At 35.3% G+C, this 17,424-nt stretch overlaps 3 protein-coding genes and 1 non-coding gene across 4 annotated transcripts; 1 reads left to right on the top strand and 3 right to left on the bottom strand.

Annotated features, from left to right (window-relative positions):
* The first annotated feature begins 2,638 nt into the window (after positions 1-2,638).
* LOC132191492 (actin-1) lies at positions 2,639-5,366 on the top strand. The gene is made up of 5 exons (XM_059606528.2): positions 2,639-2,730; positions 3,426-3,495; positions 3,649-4,042; positions 4,404-5,017; positions 5,206-5,366. Exons 2-5 carry the CDS (start codon positions 3,436-3,438, stop codon positions 5,269-5,271), a joined length of 1,134 nt encoding a protein of 377 aa, XP_059462511.1. The 5' UTR covers positions 2,639-2,730; positions 3,426-3,435; the 3' UTR covers positions 5,272-5,366.
* A 2,062-nt stretch (positions 5,367-7,428) lies between these two features.
* LOC132192184 (Protein phosphatase 2C family protein) lies at positions 7,429-12,709 on the bottom strand. The gene is made up of 5 exons (XM_059607440.2): positions 12,488-12,709; positions 11,903-12,235; positions 9,971-10,335; positions 8,017-8,253; positions 7,429-7,920 (listed from the first exon to the last, which is right to left on the bottom strand). The coding sequence occupies exons 2-5, from the start codon at positions 12,207-12,209 to the stop codon at positions 7,672-7,674; spliced, it is 1,158 nt and encodes a 385-aa protein (XP_059463423.1). The 5' UTR covers positions 12,210-12,235; positions 12,488-12,709; the 3' UTR covers positions 7,429-7,671.
* A 260-nt stretch (positions 12,710-12,969) lies between these two features.
* Positions 12,970-13,041, bottom strand: TRNAC-GCA (transfer RNA cysteine (anticodon GCA)). The gene has a single exon. It is a non-coding gene; the product is annotated as a tRNA-Cys (tRNA).
* Positions 13,042-15,348: 2,307 nt separating this feature from the next.
* On the bottom strand, positions 15,349-17,402 carry LOC132162085 (uncharacterized). The gene is made up of 2 exons (XM_059572333.2): positions 16,962-17,402; positions 15,349-15,591 (listed from the first exon to the last, which is right to left on the bottom strand). Exons 1-2 carry the CDS (start codon positions 17,292-17,294, stop codon positions 15,502-15,504), a joined length of 423 nt encoding a protein of 140 aa, XP_059428316.2. The 5' UTR covers positions 17,295-17,402; the 3' UTR covers positions 15,349-15,501.
* Between the last annotated feature and the right edge of the window lie 22 nt (positions 17,403-17,424).

Raw genomic sequence — 17,424 nt, 5'->3', positions numbered from 1 at the left:
TTGTTCCTTGTATTAAACGTAACATTAGTGTCGGAGTCTAGTCACATAAAAATAAAATCATACTTAGTCAAATATCTAGGGCTTGTTGATGATGGGGGTTCTTCCAAATTCTCAATCATAGAGTAAGAAGGCGTTTGGTACGCGAACTTACTATTCCATTAGAAAAAAAAAACTATTTATGTTCATTGAAATTAAACCAAAATTATTAAAATACCCACATTACAGCGGAACTCAAAGAGATTTACTTTTTTTTTTCTTATCTAAAATAGGAATTCAAACTAGTAACCTCCGCTTCGTGAAACATGATCCACAGCAGATTAAACAACCCTTCAAAACAATATAAATTAATATATTAGTGAAAGCAACCTTACAATGCCTTCCTCTAACATTTTCACACAAGAAAATAGAAATTCGAGCTAATAATTTGTACTTCATGGAACGTGATCCTCAACTAATCGCAACCCTTTAAAACAATATATATATTAGTGAAAGCAACCTTAAGATGCGTTCGTCGTCCATATGAAACAAGCGTCATGGACGGTAAAGAAGTTGTGGCTAAAAAGTTCCAATTACTTTGGATACATATAGGCATATAGCTGGATCTGTAGCCGACCATACTCTAAAAGAAGTTTCTTTTAACGTACGTGCGGGACCAAACATGTTATGATGAACACCACCCAAAAGCAATATATTCCCTCCCAACTAGATCCAATCGCTCATTAATTTAATCATGATTTAGCCATGTCAATATAATTAAAGCCAATTTTGACTTCTCCTAGTCTTTTCTTTTCTTACAAAGAAGTTTGTATTGATTAGACCCAATAATTTCACTTGTATTTTTAATGGAATATGATGTTTTTACATTAAAATATATTTCTTTAATCCAATTTAAATTATACTTTCTCTTGTTATTTGCTCGCCGTGTATATCTAATAAATTATACGGTTGCCTAATTAAAATAATGAGAAAAAACAATCAAAATATTATCATTCAGCTTGAGATTTCAATGGATTTTTTTGGAGGGAGATGTACTAAAAGTAGTGAACCATTTGAGACGAGAAGATTTCTGTTGGAATCGATATGGGCACTCAATAGAAGATATTTGAGTTATCCTCAGTAGCCTACAGAGTTGGGTTGTTGGTCACGTTTAAAGAGAGGCGAATGAAACAGCTCATAGTTTAGAGAAATTAGCTCTTAATAAGTATTTGGAACAAGTCTAGATTGATGATAGTCATCTGTGTATCCAGCATATTGTGACCTTTTGGGTTAATTTTTATAAAACAAACTCTCTTTTTTTAAAAAAAAAAAGAAAAAAGAAAAAAGAAAAAAAGAGCCGTAATATATTCTCCCTTTGAGCCAATCAAAATGCTTAATTATTTTATCAATTATGGACTGCTATGTCAAATTTATATTCATATATAAATTACAAAAATATTTTTAACAATACTGAAGTTAATTTATAAAACAATTGTGGTTAAAACTGTAGTTTTATTCTATTGATGGGTGAAATTAATCTTAAAAGGCCAAAAAAAATAAATAAAAGAAGAGTGAGGGAGGATTTTTGATTTTAAGGTTGGTCAACATATGAGACATGAATGTCCGAGATAGGTGACCACGTTGTGGTGGTTATGCATAGCACGATGATGCGATTCCAACCCTCATGCGCCGTTAGATCATTGACCGGTTCCATCGGTCAATAACGAGACGGTTTCAGCGTCGAAACCATAGCGGGAGTGGACAGGTGTGAGTGGATGTGACTGCACGTGAACGAACACGCCGACATGATCTCTCGGCGGTTGGAAACGGAATGCTGAGTTGGCAATAATTACTCGCACCCACCCAACTCAGCCTCCCCCCCGCCTTAAAGCGAAAAGGAAAAAGAGGCATCCAACATAGAAAAATTACCTTTTTCAGTAGGGACCTCCCACCAAGACGGATTTGCCCCTCTTCATGTTGGCATTTAACAACGGCACCCAAAATAGATGATTCAACCAACACAAGGGCATTTGTGGAATATCCCCTGATTGAATTAAGGGCAGTATGTGAAATGTGCACAATTTTGGGCTAATTAAGAATGAATTAACATTTACATATCTATTATTATTGTAAACCCAAAACACACATAAAAACAATCAAAATTACACATTATAAAAGTAAAATTTTATTAATTTTATGTGGCAGATATTTACGAATATTAAATCCTATATAAATTCCTTATTAAATGAGATTAAATTTTATAAGTAATTTTCGGAACGATCTTCATTGCCAAGCCTTTTAAACACATAAGTTTAATGCGACTATTTTACTAATCTTAGTTTCAAAGGTTAAGAGAATAACATTAATTAGAAAAATACTCAAAAAGAAAAAAAGTGCTTTCCTAATATGCCCCTCGGGTCAAAACTCAGAAAACAGCGGGGACTGGGGGGCCATTCCCACAAATGCGAGGTGGTATATCCGTCCTCACGAAGCAACCGAAAGCGAGCCAGCTGTTTCCACTACGAACGTGACACGCCATGGGGTCCGTCCGATCAGATATACGGAACTGACGGTCAGGATTTCTCCAGAGCGCATTTGAGGTTCATTTAAGCTGAATTTCATTTGCACAGGCTTCCCTTTTTTTAAACAAGAGGGCGGGTACCTAAGACACAACAGTTTGTTAAACACACAGAGAGAGAGAGCGAGAGAGAGAGAGAAGCAAAGCAAAGCAAAAGAGAGATTTTCATTTCAAAGGTATCCGATTAAAATTTTTTTCTGCTGGCGTAGAACATTGATGAGTTTAATGTTTCAGATTCTTGACAACATTGCTGGGTTTTGATTGATCATCTTAGAAACATGTTCGCTTGTTTGTTCTTTGTTGGATGCTAGATTTGCGTTTGTTGTTTGTTATCATTTTAATGAATTTGCGATTCGATGAATTCGATCATGGATGAATTAGGAATGCAATTAATGGGTTGATGGGGGCTGGATCCATGGTGGGTTTTTTTCAGTCTTCTGATTTCGATCTACGAAAGTTCATTGCTTTTGATCGAGCTGAAAATTTTGTAAATATACAACATTTCCCCTTGATGGCTTGTAGATTCTAGATCAAGTTAATGTTTTTTGGGATCCTTTGATCATAGGTTGAGTTTTTGCCAATTGGTAGGGGTAAAGATTGTGAATTTCCTAGTAGCGTTTTAGTTTTGTCATAATGGATTAGCATTGGATACACTTATGTTGTCTGATGCATATTTTGATTTTGGCTGTGCGAGAGAATCTGGTAATGGAAGATGATAGAAACTAGCTATTAGCTTGAATTGGCATCAAACATCTGCATATATTGTTACTTGGGTTGATTGAATTAGACATCATAAGACGTTGAATCGAATAGCTCATGGTACTTGTGCAATGCGTAATATGTATGTAATGGTGGTGTATTTCTGGAGCAGGCAATAGGAAATGGCAGAAGCCGAGGATATTCAGCCTCTTGTATGTGACAATGGAACTGGAATGGTCAAGGTACTAATCCAAGATCTATCATGGTGTCGATCATTTTTGTTCCAATTTCATTCTGTTTCTTTTGAAGTACTTTTTTTCTCCAAAGCTGATGATAGTTGGTTTCTGCATAGCTTGCAATCAATCTAATTGCTCTGAATGATCTGAAATTGTCAGGCTGGATTTGCTGGAGATGATGCCCCAAGGGCTGTGTTCCCTAGCATTGTAGGGCGCCCTCGTCACACTGGTGTGATGGTTGGTATGGGCCAAAAGGATGCGTATGTTGGGGATGAGGCACAGTCAAAGAGAGGTATTTTGACTTTGAAATACCCAATCGAGCATGGGATTGTTAGCAATTGGGATGACATGGAGAAGATCTGGCATCACACCTTCTACAATGAGCTTCGTGTGGCTCCAGAAGAGCATCCAGTTCTTCTCACAGAAGCACCTCTCAACCCCAAGGCCAATCGTGAGAAAATGACTCAGATTATGTTTGAGACCTTCAACACTCCGGCTATGTATGTTGCTATTCAGGCCGTCCTTTCCCTTTATGCTAGCGGCCGTACAACTGGTGTGTACTTATTAACTTTCAACTTGATTTGTTTCTTAATGTGACACCATTGCCAGTGAAAGTTTTCAGATAGTTTTGAGAAACTGTTGGTAAAAGGCAATATCATTCATTTCTAATATCTGATAAATTGTGATAAGAAATATGTTCCTGGAATTGAATTGGGAAAAAAGTCAAATTCATGAAAAAGAACATACATCACAAGCACTTCTATGACATAATTTGCTCTTCTGGCTGCCTTTTTTTTTTCCCCACAAATTAATTAAATGTGTGTATATTCTGCTGATTATTGAACTTTAGGGAGACCAAAATTCAATAAAGCTTGCATCTTAATGTGTTTTATGTTGTGCTTGTTGTCTTATAGGTATTGTTCTGGACTCGGGGGATGGTGTGAGTCACACAGTTCCTATCTATGAAGGCTATGCACTCCCACATGCCATCCTGCGTCTGGACCTGGCTGGCCGTGATCTCACAGATGCCCTAATGAAAATCTTGACCGAGCGTGGTTACTCTTTTACCACTACTGCCGAGCGTGAAATTGTGAGGGACATGAAGGAGAAGCTAGCCTACATTGCTCTTGACTATGAGCAAGAGCTAGAGACGGCAAAGACCAGCTCAGCTGTGGAGAAGAGCTATGAGCTACCTGATGGGCAGGTGATCACCATCGGCGCTGAACGATTCCGTTGCCCTGAAGTACTCTTCCAGCCATCCATGATTGGGATGGAAGCTGCTGGCATACATGAAACCACATACAATTCTATCATGAAGTGCGACGTCGATATTAGGAAGGATCTCTATGGTAATATTGTCCTCAGTGGTGGTTCCACTATGTTCCCAGGCATTGCTGATAGGATGAGCAAGGAGATTACAGCATTAGCCCCAAGTAGCATGAAAATTAAAGTGGTTGCACCACCAGAGAGGAAGTACAGTGTCTGGATTGGAGGCTCCATTTTGGCATCTCTCAGCACCTTCCAACAGGTATTGCGCATTTCTACAAATACAACCATGTACTTGTGAGTTGTGATGAAAACAGCACAAAATGAGTGTTAAAGTTTATTATTGTTTGTGAAAAAAAGCCAACATAGTGTTCTTTTGCACATTGCTGGCATGATAGTTGTTAAAAGTATTTTTGACTAAAAACAAAAGTTTGCTTTTTTTGAGTGCAGATGTGGATTGCAAAGGCAGAGTATGACGAATCCGGGCCATCAATTGTTCACAGGAAATGCTTTTAGTCATGCAAAGAAAGAGGTGGACAAAGAATTTACACGATACATTTTGTGTTACAGAGAAGAGAGGCTTCTAATCAAGTGGTTGCAGACTTCCCTTTTTCTTTTTTTTTTCTTTCCCATTTTTCATTCATGTTTGTTTCTGTGTCTTTCTTTTGGTATGCTGGGGCATTGAACATGGAGGCAAGCAAATTAAGTTTAAGATTCAATTTTTTCAATACTACGTTGTAGAAGGAAGAGTTGTGTATTGTTACTGATTTGGTTTGGGTTGAAACAGAAATTCTTTTTTCATGATAAATTATGTTTGAGGGTTCTTTTGATTAATTATAATAACCTCTATACCTTTTATGTGCATTGTTTTCTGCTATTCAAAAAAAAAATTATCTCAGCATATGTTTAGGGTTTTTAACGGTCGAATCCTAAACCTCAAGGTCTTCAACAGACTTGCATTGCATCCGTTTTGTAGTGCTGGCAATTTACCATGAGACAAAAGAAAAGAGTGACTAGGGTCATAATTGAGCCGAGTCGAGTATTGAATGTTGAAGTTCAGTTCGTTTAATTTTTTTTCGAACACGAGCCTAACTTGAGCTTATCACTGAGGTAGACAATATGTTCAAGCTTATTTACGATCTACTCAATTTACTTATTCAATCCGTATATAAAGTAAATGTTTTGATTGCTTTATTTTATTTTATATTTTTGTAAATTCATACTTAATTATTAGTTATTTAATATGGCTATGATTTATTATTTGAGTAACTAGAAAAATTAACAAAAATCTTAAACAATCTTGGATATAATCGAGACTAACAATTATAATAATTCAAGGTATATCTATTACATTACAAAGGAAATTACTTTTTATCTTTTAAATACTTAATGTATTCTCATTAAAAATAAGTTATACGAGGTTATACAAGTCGAGTTGAGCTTATATGAGTTTAGTTCGTTTATTACTAAATTTTTGTTCGAAGTCTATTCATTTAATAAATGAATCAAGCTCGAGCCGAGCCTAAACCTGTTTGCAAGCAATTATGTTCATTTACAGTCCTAAGAGTGGTTAGAACTGCATAAGATACAAACATAGAACCACAAATGTTGGTCCGAAAAGATATTAAGAAGACAGAAAGAACGAAGGATTACATATTAGAAACTTCGATTGGGAAAGTCTTGAAAAGGAACATTTCACGGGAAAATTTGATTTGAGCGTTTTAATGATGTTCCTTTGCCGATAGGAACATTAAGGTGGTTGGGGAAGTTGCACTTTAAATAATATCACAAGGACATCCCCTTTTGCACTTTAAATAATATCACAAGGACATCCCCTTTTCCTTTTTGCATAATGGAACAACCAAAAAAACCAAAAAGAAGAAAGAAGAAAAATACCTGTATTTGCTTGTAGCCAACTTTGTGAGAGTGAGTGTGCCCCATATAAGTGAAATTTTGTGAGGTTGAAGACATAAAACGGAAAAATTTCTTTAAAAAAACAAGACACATTTCTTTATCAAAGGCCTCACATCGATTCATTTTGAAGGTGAAGAAATAAAATAGAACATTATATATATATATGATGAATGCAGGGTACTTGGTTAAACAGAGAAAAGGACGTTTGGGTCTCACCCTATCAAGAATGCAAGTTTTGAGTGGTGAAAGAACATATCGTATAGGGCTTATAATGTTTGAGACAATATACGAATATGGTTAGAGTTCAGTATAATTGGAATCAAATCAAAACAAATCGACCCAATGAAACAATTAACAAGTCATGTCGTATTACTCGTTTAGTTAAAACAAGTTGTGCCAAGATTAAGGAGCCTAGCACGATTAGCTAAAGATGTGTTTGTGTCAACCCATATAGTCGTATACCTAAGACTTGTCACGAGATCAACTGACCCATGAAACCAAATTGAAACCCTAAATGTAGATGGCCAAAACTGAGTAACTTGGTTCAAATAACCCGTTTACCTGTTTCCTATCAACAGGTTTTAGTAACTTGGTTTGTTGCATTGTAAAATGACACAAAGATGGGCTCAAATATTAAGATCTGTTCAACATTTACAAAAGACCTTATAAACGTTCAATAAGAACAAACTTATTCGAACAATTTGTATAATTGCACAACGTTTGAGTGTATACAGACTCCCAACTTAAGAACCCCAAAAAAGAAAAATCAGTAGCTTTCCTTATAAAGATTATCCAAAGAGTGCATATCCTATGGGAAATCAGATTCAAACTTGCCGTAAAAGAAACTTGGGAAGGACAAAATGAAGGCTGAAGAAACAACTATAAGATGTTGCAAAAATGTTGAATGAAAAATTAAAAAACTAGCTGAACCTGTCTTCTTATACCATATTGAGCCATTCAAGTTACCAGGTACTTATTTAAGTTAATGGACCTGGCATGCATTCACATCAATCCTTGAAGAACATTAAAATTCGATTCTCTAACTGTGTCACTGAACCCTCTTACCGACAGCTCTGGCACAGATATCTTTTTACCCAGTAACTCGTGGTCTATAAAGATAACAACAACTGTAATATCATCGTGAAAGAACCGCCTCACCCCCTTTTCAACCTTCTTAAGGTCATCATATCTCATCTCCCTTTTCCTAGCTGCCACATTTAAAGCTGCTTTGAGAAGTCTCTTTGCAATTCCCTGACATTTCAGGAAGAGAAGGAAAAAAAGATATCAGCGTCGCAAAGATAAACAGGAAAAACATGATGAAAGAAATTCATCAAAAGAGAAACATACTGTTCGTGGGTTTTTATACACAATCTCAGCAGCTTCCTGATTTGTCATGTGTTCCCAAAGTCCGTCAGATGCAAATATGATAAATTTATCATTTGGTTGCAAAACTCTTGTACAAATGGATGGTTCTGATGTCAGCACAGGTCGACGGATAGGTTCAGGAAGGTGGAATCGTGGGAATGAAGGATCGAGAGAGAACTCTGGCCTCTTCAAGTATGCATCACCTATAGATCTAGATACCTGGTACCAAGTTAAATAGTTACAAGAAAAGTAGCTGTCACTTATCAATGTTGCAGGAAAATAATTTCATAAATGGCCGCTAATCAAAGAAATAAAAAAGGCAAAAATTTCCCTATGCTTGCAGGTGAATATTAATTTCAAAACAAATCTCACATAGCTCCCATAACATCTGAAACAGAATTAACCAATTAAAAAGAAAGGAAAAACAATAAAAAAAAATCCTCAAATGGGAGTAAAATGATGTTTGGAGCAGAAAAAGACAATCGACATAACCATGTACTGAAAATCGCTCAAGTGTCATAAAACTCATTTCCTTTGGAAGAGTATTTGGCGAAATAAGGTCCCATGGAGTGGTGTTTTTGCTCAGTCGGCTACTCTAAGGAATCATCATGCCATGTGTAAGAAGAGTGGGGAGACCGTGGATCATCTCTTACTCCATTGTGAAATTGCTAGTGCCTTATGGAATACTATATTCAGCTGTGTTGGGCTAGCTTAGATTATGCCTAGAAGAGTGGTAACATTTTTGCATGTCTTCAAAATGCAGCAGTGTGGAAGATGGTTCTGTTCTGCCTAATGTGGCGTCTTTAGAGGGAAAAAAAAGTCAAAGTTTGAAGAGCATGAGAGAAGACAATGGTACAACTAAATACTTTTTTCTTCCATACTCTTTACCACTAGATAGTTGCCTTTGACTACTTTAATATTTCTAACTTTCATAATTTCTTGATCTTTTTTCTTTTTCTGGTTAGGTATATATCTTATGTATGCCGTGTATCTAGGTTGTGCCTTTGCAATTTTTAATGATTTTTTGTTTACATGACTGATGTCTCCAATAACCATAGAATCTATTCGGACTAACCTTCAAAAAATCCTAAAAAGCTATTCATGTATGTCCAAATGTCATAGAATATAGACTTATAAAAGAAAAAGAATAATAATAGAAATAAAACCTATAAATAGGCTTTCTAAAACGAGTAATGTCAAAAGTCCCTCTTGTGTCCCTCCCTCTAAGAATGATGTGGCTTCTAAAATCACTATTGGGCTTGTGATTGATCACTATTGAATTGTGATCAAATAGTGATTTTAAAAGCTACCTCATTTTTTGTAGGACACAAAAGGGACTTCTAGAATTACTTTTCTAAACCCCATAAAAGGTAGAAAGCTATAATAGAGAAAGGGTTTTCTCTGCAAATCTAGTTCAATTTGTGATCTATTTGAACTGATCAATGTCCATCATTGAAAAATGCCAGTCCATAAAATCTGCATCACCGCAAACTGAAAGATATGCCCAGGGTGCACAATGATGATGTCGTGCTCCTTAGTTAAAACACAAGTATAACAACATAATTACAGTTTAATGTCTTAAAGGCAACATCATAATTTATATTGCTGCGAACTATAATTCATGCATGAGATTCAAAGTAGTCAATAATAAGGCTTGATTTAGACAGGGTGCATCTCAATATTCATCCACACAAACACACATGTGTGTTATGGGAGCATGTGTGCAAGCTATACAGAACTGCAATGTTTAAGTAAGCAAACAGTCTTGCCAAGGTAATTGGAAAAACTACTAACTTAAAAAAATTCATAATTAAAGTCACTCTGGAGAAACAGGAATCCTTCCAATAAAATATCTTCAGAAATAACAAGTAATGCACATTTACTGCGGCAAAAAGAAATCCATTTAAGAAGGTAACAAGAGAAAGTAAGAGCAAACCTGAATGATGCCTTTGATACGCCACACTCCATGCTTCATGACAACAATATGTGAATCATCCGGATGCCTGGACCTGAGTTCTTGTCTAACCTCCTCCATGCTTGCATTGTGATCCCTGGTCAATTGCTCGGCACTTATCTTATTAAATCTACCTAAAGAACCAATAACAGCTCGAGAATCACCCAAATTGGCAACATATAATGTTCCTTTCCAGATGACCCCAACCAGGCAACAAGAGCCAATTGCTGCAATCAGTGGTTTTATTCCACATGTCCTACGCACAAGAGTGAGAAACCCCTCTTCAGTTGCAGAAAAAGATCTCCTGAGAACATCTTCAGATACGGTTCCATTTTCTCGAGCAATCCCTGTAAAAAAATAAATCAGATTCACCACTGGACATTCAGAACTACCTAAAATTAAGAAGGAAACAAAGGGTGACCCCCAGAAACTATGAAAGAAATAAACATGTAATGCAACCCAAGGTTTCTGATAGAACATTGGAACACAAACTGCCTCGGTTGACAAAATTTCTGTCTATGTTTACATGAAACCCCTTGTTTAAATAATGCTAGGTGGCAGAAAATAGTGGTTACTATCATCAGAAAAGATATACCAAGCAAACAAAAATCAAAATCAAGCAAATTCAATTATGTAAACCATATCAATCCAGATCAAATAAAAAATAATAAAAAAAGGAACACATGCTTTACTCTAGACCTCATATTAGGTGTGTCGAAGTCAAGAAGATTTCTTTCCAAAAGAGCAAATGCAACACCATCTTAATATCCCAAACAACCTGTTATAAGGAAACCCGTGTTTTTTATAGAGGAAATTAAATCCAACCCTTCAATAACAGAAAAACCTCCTGAGTAGAATGGATACAAGAAAGCCAGACTGAAAACTTGGATGAAAAAACCAAAAAGAAAAAAGCAGGTGCACATCCAATTTTTGTACCGTAAAGAATGAAAACAAAACTAACATACCTGATAAGCATTTTCTGTTCTTTCCTATCATTTTCTCCGGTTTGTATATACCAACACAATAAAAGAAGTGTTTCACATGGGGTTAAAAAAAGATCCTTTCTTCAACATTTTCAGCACGTACTTTACTTTTACAAGTCTAAAAGTGTGTTAGCATGCATGGAAAGAGTTTCAGTATATTGAAATCACCACCCTATTTTCCAAACCCATCAATTGACAACAGTGACTTTAAAAAATGTCAAGAAATATTGAATTGAACTACAATTTGTGCATGTGGACCAGGGTCTCAGCATTAAATTCCAAATACCGCCAAAATAAACTATAACAATTCTACAGGGAAAACAAGATCTTCTTAATTTTGCAAAATTGGAAACCAATTAATGATTTACTTTTGCACAACCATATTACCAACCCCCAACAACTTAAGTCCTCCATTCCAGTCACCACTAATATACCGCCAAAACTCAGTCTTACAAACGCAACAACCTTGCATCACACACCAAGCAAGGAGACAAGCAAGCACATGCAATTTCACTATAAATTTCATATATTGGATTTGCTTAAAATTCTTACCAAAACCATTTAACCCCCAGTACAAAACTCAATTGACCTGCCAACAAAAAGACGTTATGTTATCGAACAACCAATATTCAGATTCATCCTGCAAATTTGTCCATTCACCATAAATTCCATACACTGGATTTGCTAAAAATTCATACCAAAACCACCTAATCCCGTTACAAAACTCATTGAACCATCATAAAAAAAAAAAATACAACATATTATTAAACCAGCAATATTCAAATTCCTCCAGCAAAATTGTTCAAAACTAAGATAACTTAGATCACAATACCAATATAATCTAGAATAAGAACAAAAAGGTACTGTCAACTAAACAAACAAATAAATTAAAACAAAAACAAAGAATTCTAGAGGAACCCAAAAGACTCACTGACTAGATGAAGAAAAAGTTGGTCACATATATAGCGAGATGCCTCGGGACCGCCATGGCCGTCGTATACGCCAACAAAGGTAGCGCTTTGGCCGGTCTCAACCTGGCTCTGATCCTCGATGACATCGTTGGCCTGGACTACGGCGAAGGAGTACTCGCCTAAGGAGTGCTTTTCAAGGTCCCTGGACCATAGGAGCGAGTCTCCAAGAGAAGAGTCACCGTCATTACTATCATCCTTGTTCATACGGGCATACCGTCTTACTGGCTTCCAACACGCCGAGGCCATCCTTGCCAGCCACGAGAGCATCCCTCATTTCCCTCACCAGCAAAGCTCTGAGAATTCAGGAGCAAAAAAAGATTGGATTTTGCAAAAGAACCAGATGGGTATGAGATTTTGTAGAAAAAAAGTTGGAAATTTTGTGAAGATGGTATAGACCCAGAACACTTTCTTTTTTTTTTTGTTCTTTTGTTTTGAATTGTGGAAAATGGTACTGAAGAGTGAGTGATGATGGATCAAAGTGCATAAAGAGAGAGACAAATTAAATATTGCAAATTTGATGAAAGAGAGTGAAGAAAATATGATACCAAAGAGTTCGGAGATCAGCCTGAACAGACAGAGACTGTGTGTGAAAACACGGAAGGAGAAATCTGTGGTTGTAGTCTTTGTGGTAGAGAGGAAGTGTGAAATTCTAGGTTTCGGGTTTGAGAGAAAGAGAGGTTTTACAGAGGAGGGAAAGGAAGGAGAGGAAGTGATGGACGGAAGGGAGAAGGGAAAGTTGACGAAACCGCGTGAGCAGATGGTAATTAACTGAGTTTTTTCTTGGGAAAAAAATATTTAAAAAAATAATAAAATAATAAAAAAAAAAAATTTTGTGCCTGGCGTGCATCACTGTTGATGCACGCCAGGCGTGCTTAGCATCATTACTCATTTATATATATGCTTTTGTTAATTAAATGCTCAGGGACGCAACTATTTGATTACACCTAACGCCAATATTGTATCGGATTGAGTGGGTCCGAACAGAAAAAAGATTTTTTTTTTTTTTTTAATAAAAAAAGGGTAAGAAAGGGCCCAACCGGGTTCGAACCGGTGACCTCTTGATCTGCAGTCAAATGCTCTACCACTGAGCTATGGACCCCTTTTGTTAAAGAAACCTCATAATATTATATGATTTTTAAAATAGAAAACTAAAACTAAAATTAAAATCAAAATTTCTTTTCAATTCTCCCATATTTAGTATTGAAAAATGTTAGCAGTATAATTTAAAGATAAATAATTTGTGTTAATAATTTGTTCATTTTTTTTTTCATATTCTACTACAAATTTAATAGATTAACTATTAGATTTGTGAAATTTATTATTAACTTATGTGAGGTTCAAATAAGTTTACAAATAAAATAATTGATTTGTCAGATGATATAGAAAAAATATGGACACCAATTTTTTCACTAATTTAAATATTACATACTGATGTGTCAATGTGACATGACGCTAACATGCACATCAATCTAAACATATATTGTTTTGCCTCTTTCATGGATAACCGACTATCTACTCTAAGGTAAGGGGGTAGTCGATCGCCCTCACTGAACCTCAAGGTGATCGCAACCACGCAAGTGGTGTTTGAGGTGGCAATGATTAAGAAAGGATTTGTGAAATTTTTTTGGCTAACATGGTAGCGCCACATTAGCACGTAATTATATATAGGGACAAAACTATAAATTCTTATTGATAGGACAAAACATGAATAATAAATATATTAAGATTAAAGATGGTCTCATACTTTCGACTCCGGTAGTCACAACCACCCTTGCATGATGGTTAGGGCGGCGGCACCAACGAAAAAAGAGTGCAAATGTTTTTTTGCCAATGTGGCATACCATGTTAACGTGTAAGGAGGTGTACCTAAATGTTATGTACGGTAGCATTACTTTTTCTTTTTTTTTCTTTTATTTTTTTGGCGAAGGTAGCATGACTCTTTAGTATATTCACAAAAGTAACATTACATACCACTCAAACATTTTAAAAAGTTTGACGTGGCAAAATCTGATAACCATTGAATCAAGTAGGACACGTGTGATTGAGTAGGTGTGGCTTATCAATTAAACATCCTGTGTTTCTATGTGGTTGTGTTTGAGGTTTGTTGTTTTCCTTTGGCAAACCAAAGGGGAAAACACATGCGACCCGTGAAGCAACCTTTAATATATCACAAGCTTGTTCTTGCATTCACTATCCACTTTACCTACCATTATCTAATCTAATCCCAAACCGGGGGTACAGATGGTACAGTTGCAGTCAAGATTTGTTGTTGCCAACCCATTAAATATTTGACTTCACCGTCCACATTTCATCCGTCTTACACAGCTTTTATTTCGGCTAATGTTTAAATAAATTTTAAACTGTTCGATCACCTATTTGAATAGGCAGGTCTCATATGTGTTCTCTCATATTAATTGCTAAATTTACTAATAATTAATTGATGTAGATTTCAGATTTTTTTTTTTTTTTTTTTTTGGGAGGGGGGGTGCTGATGAATGCTCACCAAAAAGCAGTTTGAAACTTTGAAGTGGTTGTCACCAAAAACCGTGTCTAAGAAAGAAGACTTGTGAAAAGTTTAAGGTATCATCATCTTTTCCAAAAGCGACCTATTTTAGTTTTCTTCAACCATGTCTTATTGTCTTTATATACTATATAGTTCCCTTTTAGTGTTTCCAATCAAAATCTCTTTGAAATGTCGTCTCTTTCCTTTATCTTACTTATAGTGTGAATCCCAGATGCGTGTACCAAAAAAGTTCAACAAAAAAGAGTAAATATCGGCGACCAATGTTGTTATCTTATCAGAATCCCTTAGAATTTTTTCCTAAATTCTAAAATTATAAAATTCAAGTTGTTCAAAAAATTCAAAAAACTAAAAGACAACTTTTAGCTAAACGCTTTTTTTTACAACATAAAAGTAATAGTTAAGAAGACGACATTTTCTAAACCATTCAATACAATAAACGGCATGAATTCTTTAATAATATTTTTTTTAAAGAAAAAATTATAGGATATCTTCATCCATTATTCTTTTGGATGAATATATAAGATATGGGGAAAAGAATATTCCCCTAGGCACTTAAGTCCATCTAGAAACCTTTTCTATTTTCACACTTATTGTTTGTGTTGCACGAGTTGGTATTTCATAGTACTACCATTATCAGCCTTTGAGGTTTCGATTCATTTTGGTTTCCACGCCAAAAACCACTTGGTTTGTTGTAAAATAATTTGCATATTCTGCAAATCTTTCAAGTTTCAACCACGTAATTATATATACTCCAATCCCCAAACCCATCTCCGTCGACAATTGGACTTTACAACCTTTGAAAAGATGCCCTTTTATCATCTCAAACAAGACCACCTTTTTCTTTGTCTTAAGAGAGAGAGAGAAAGAGAGAGAGATTTAATTAACTTATTATTTTCTGGGTAAACATCATAATTTATTCGCTATAGATGAAAATAAATACTTATATATATATTATAAGTAAATTTAATGCCAATTTACAAAGGGTAATTAATTAGCAAAAAGCTTCAAAATCTGAAGTAGTGGAGACAGCTCAATCTAGACAATGTCATTTATCAGACGCTTATGCCGGTGGTAATGCTTCTCAATAAAAACTTTTGAAGCCCCTTCTACAGTTTTACGCCATGTCTGCAAAATTTACCATATATTAGAGAGGAAGAATAAAGAAGTAAAAGGAGGTAAAGGCTAAAAAGGTAAAAAGACTTATCTTATCAATTTCTCTTAATCATTTTACTAATTATGAATTATCATGTCGGTTTGTAAATGATTTTGTAGTCCCAAACAATTTTAAAAAAAAATTATCAGTCAACTTTGTTGTTTAATCTTTTCCGCCCATATTTTATCACATGACATCCACGCGAGTTTATATGGGGTCGTAGTAAAATCTATGATATCTCAAGCATTAAAATAACCATTTCTAATCAAGCTTAGGCTGGAACCAACTTATAGTCTTTCAAGCCAAAAAGGGCAATTTTTACATAAAAGGTGTATTGATAAATGGTACAAGTTAATCTTAGCATATTTTGGAAGAAGGTCAAATGGTAATAATGACCTATGCCAACACAATTAGGTAGAGTTGTTAAACCCCCAATATAGGGTTAAACTTTGGACATTGGCTTGAGTGTAAAGGCCAAAAATCATTTTCATAGCCAAGCATTTTCATGCTATTGGGTTCTAGACTTTTTGAATTGATTAAATAGACAATTCTATGTTCTTTAATCATTTTCATAGCCAAACATCTTCTTCTTCTTTTTTTTTTCTTCTTATTTTAATAGATATAAAGGCCAAAAATCTAATCATGCTATTGGGTTCTAGACGTTTTGAATTGATTAACTAGACAATTCTATATTCTTTAATCATCTAATCATAGCATTTTTAATGTATTTACTATTTAGTATTCAAAAACATTTGAAATCATGTGTTTCTTCCTTCCAAGCAATACATAGAATATCGACAAATGGAATGCTAACTAAAAGCAATTAGATCTATTGTACACCAAGTGTTTCTAGTGATTTCTTATGGATAGAATATTAATTTAAATAATTAAGTTTATAAGCTCAAGTTTTTTTGGACAATTGATAATTTAACATGGTGTCAAAGTAAATGTTCTGAGTTCAAACTTTTTCTCTGCCATTCATCTCATTTCAGTTAAATATTTCACGTGTTGTATGAGTTGTGTCAAATCTCAGTGCTAGAATATTAATTTAAATGATTATGTCTACCATCTTCGGTTGCTTAAATTTTTAAGATAATTGGTAATTTAATACCATATAACAACTAACTAAATTGTAAACAAACATAAACAAAAATAAAATAGCATCTAAACTAATATATATATATATATATATATATATATATATATATGTTTGTGGCTTCCCAAAATTGATGTAACTTTTAAAATTATTATTTGATCAAAATTCATGAAAAAATTATCACAAATCTAATAGTAATATTAAGAGTCGCATCAATTTTGATAATAATAATAATAATAATCTCACCTTCTCAAGGGCTCCTAAGAGGGACTTGTCCCTGAACTGTGACCTCCCAATGCCAAGTTGCCGAAGTAATGCAGACCTCCTTGTCGCCGTCAGAGGAAGAAGCGACCGCCTCTCCAACAACCTGGTACTACTACCATTCGATGGGCTCTCACATTGATCACCGTCTCTTACTACCCTGCTCCTAATTTTCTGGCGCTTCGACACCCTTAACAAGTCCTTCCTCACCGGTGCATCGTCGCCGGAATCCGAACCCAGTTCGGCAAACTTTCTGAGCAACTCATCTGAGGACTTCTTGTTCACATGTTGAACGTTGGCAGCGCTAGCAGAGTCCATTGTAGAAAGAGAGAGAAATGTCAGTGTGAGGTTGATAGTGAAAGCTGAAAGGCAAAATATACGGGTAAGATTAGTACGCTGGGTTTGTGTCTTATTAGCGTGGAAAATGGACCGTTGGGAAGCTAAATGA

Source organism: Corylus avellana, chromosome 10, assembly GCF_965113065.1.
Source record: "Corylus avellana chromosome 10, dhCorAvel1.hap1.2, whole genome shotgun sequence".
NCBI classification, from domain to species: domain Eukaryota; kingdom Viridiplantae; phylum Streptophyta; class Magnoliopsida; order Fagales; family Betulaceae; genus Corylus; species Corylus avellana.
The sequence above is the reverse complement of the archived record's forward strand: the minus strand, read 5'-3'. Positions and strand labels throughout refer to the sequence as shown.

Coding starts and splice junctions, on each gene's coding strand:
- LOC132191492 (XM_059606528.2), top strand. CDS start 3,436: ATGGCAGAAGCCGAGGATATTCAGCCTCTTGTATGTGACAATGGAACT. Junction 3,496..3,648: donor ATGGAACTGGAATGGTCAAG/GTACTAATCCAA, acceptor TGAAATTGTCAG/GCTGGATTTGCTGGAGATGA. Junction 4,043..4,403: donor TGCTAGCGGCCGTACAACTG/GTGTGTACTTAT, acceptor GTTGTCTTATAG/GTATTGTTCTGGACTCGGGG.
- LOC132192184 (XM_059607440.2), bottom strand. CDS start 12,209: ATGCTCTCGTGGCTGGCAAGGATGGCCTCGGCGTGTTGGAAGCCAGTA. Junction 8,254..9,970: donor GTATCAAAGGCATCATTCAG/GTTTGCTCTTAC, acceptor ACTTGGTACCAG/GTATCTAGATCTATAGGTGA. Junction 7,921..8,016: donor TGTATAAAAACCCACGAACA/GTATGTTTCTCT, acceptor CTGAAATGTCAG/GGAATTGCAAAGAGACTTCT.
- LOC132162085 (XM_059572333.2), bottom strand. CDS start 17,294: ATGGACTCTGCTAGCGCTGCCAACGTTCAACATGTGAACAAGAAGTCC. Junction 15,592..16,961: donor TCTTAGGAGCCCTTGAGAAG/GTGAGATTATTA, acceptor TAAATTTTGCAG/ACATGGCGTAAAACTGTAGA.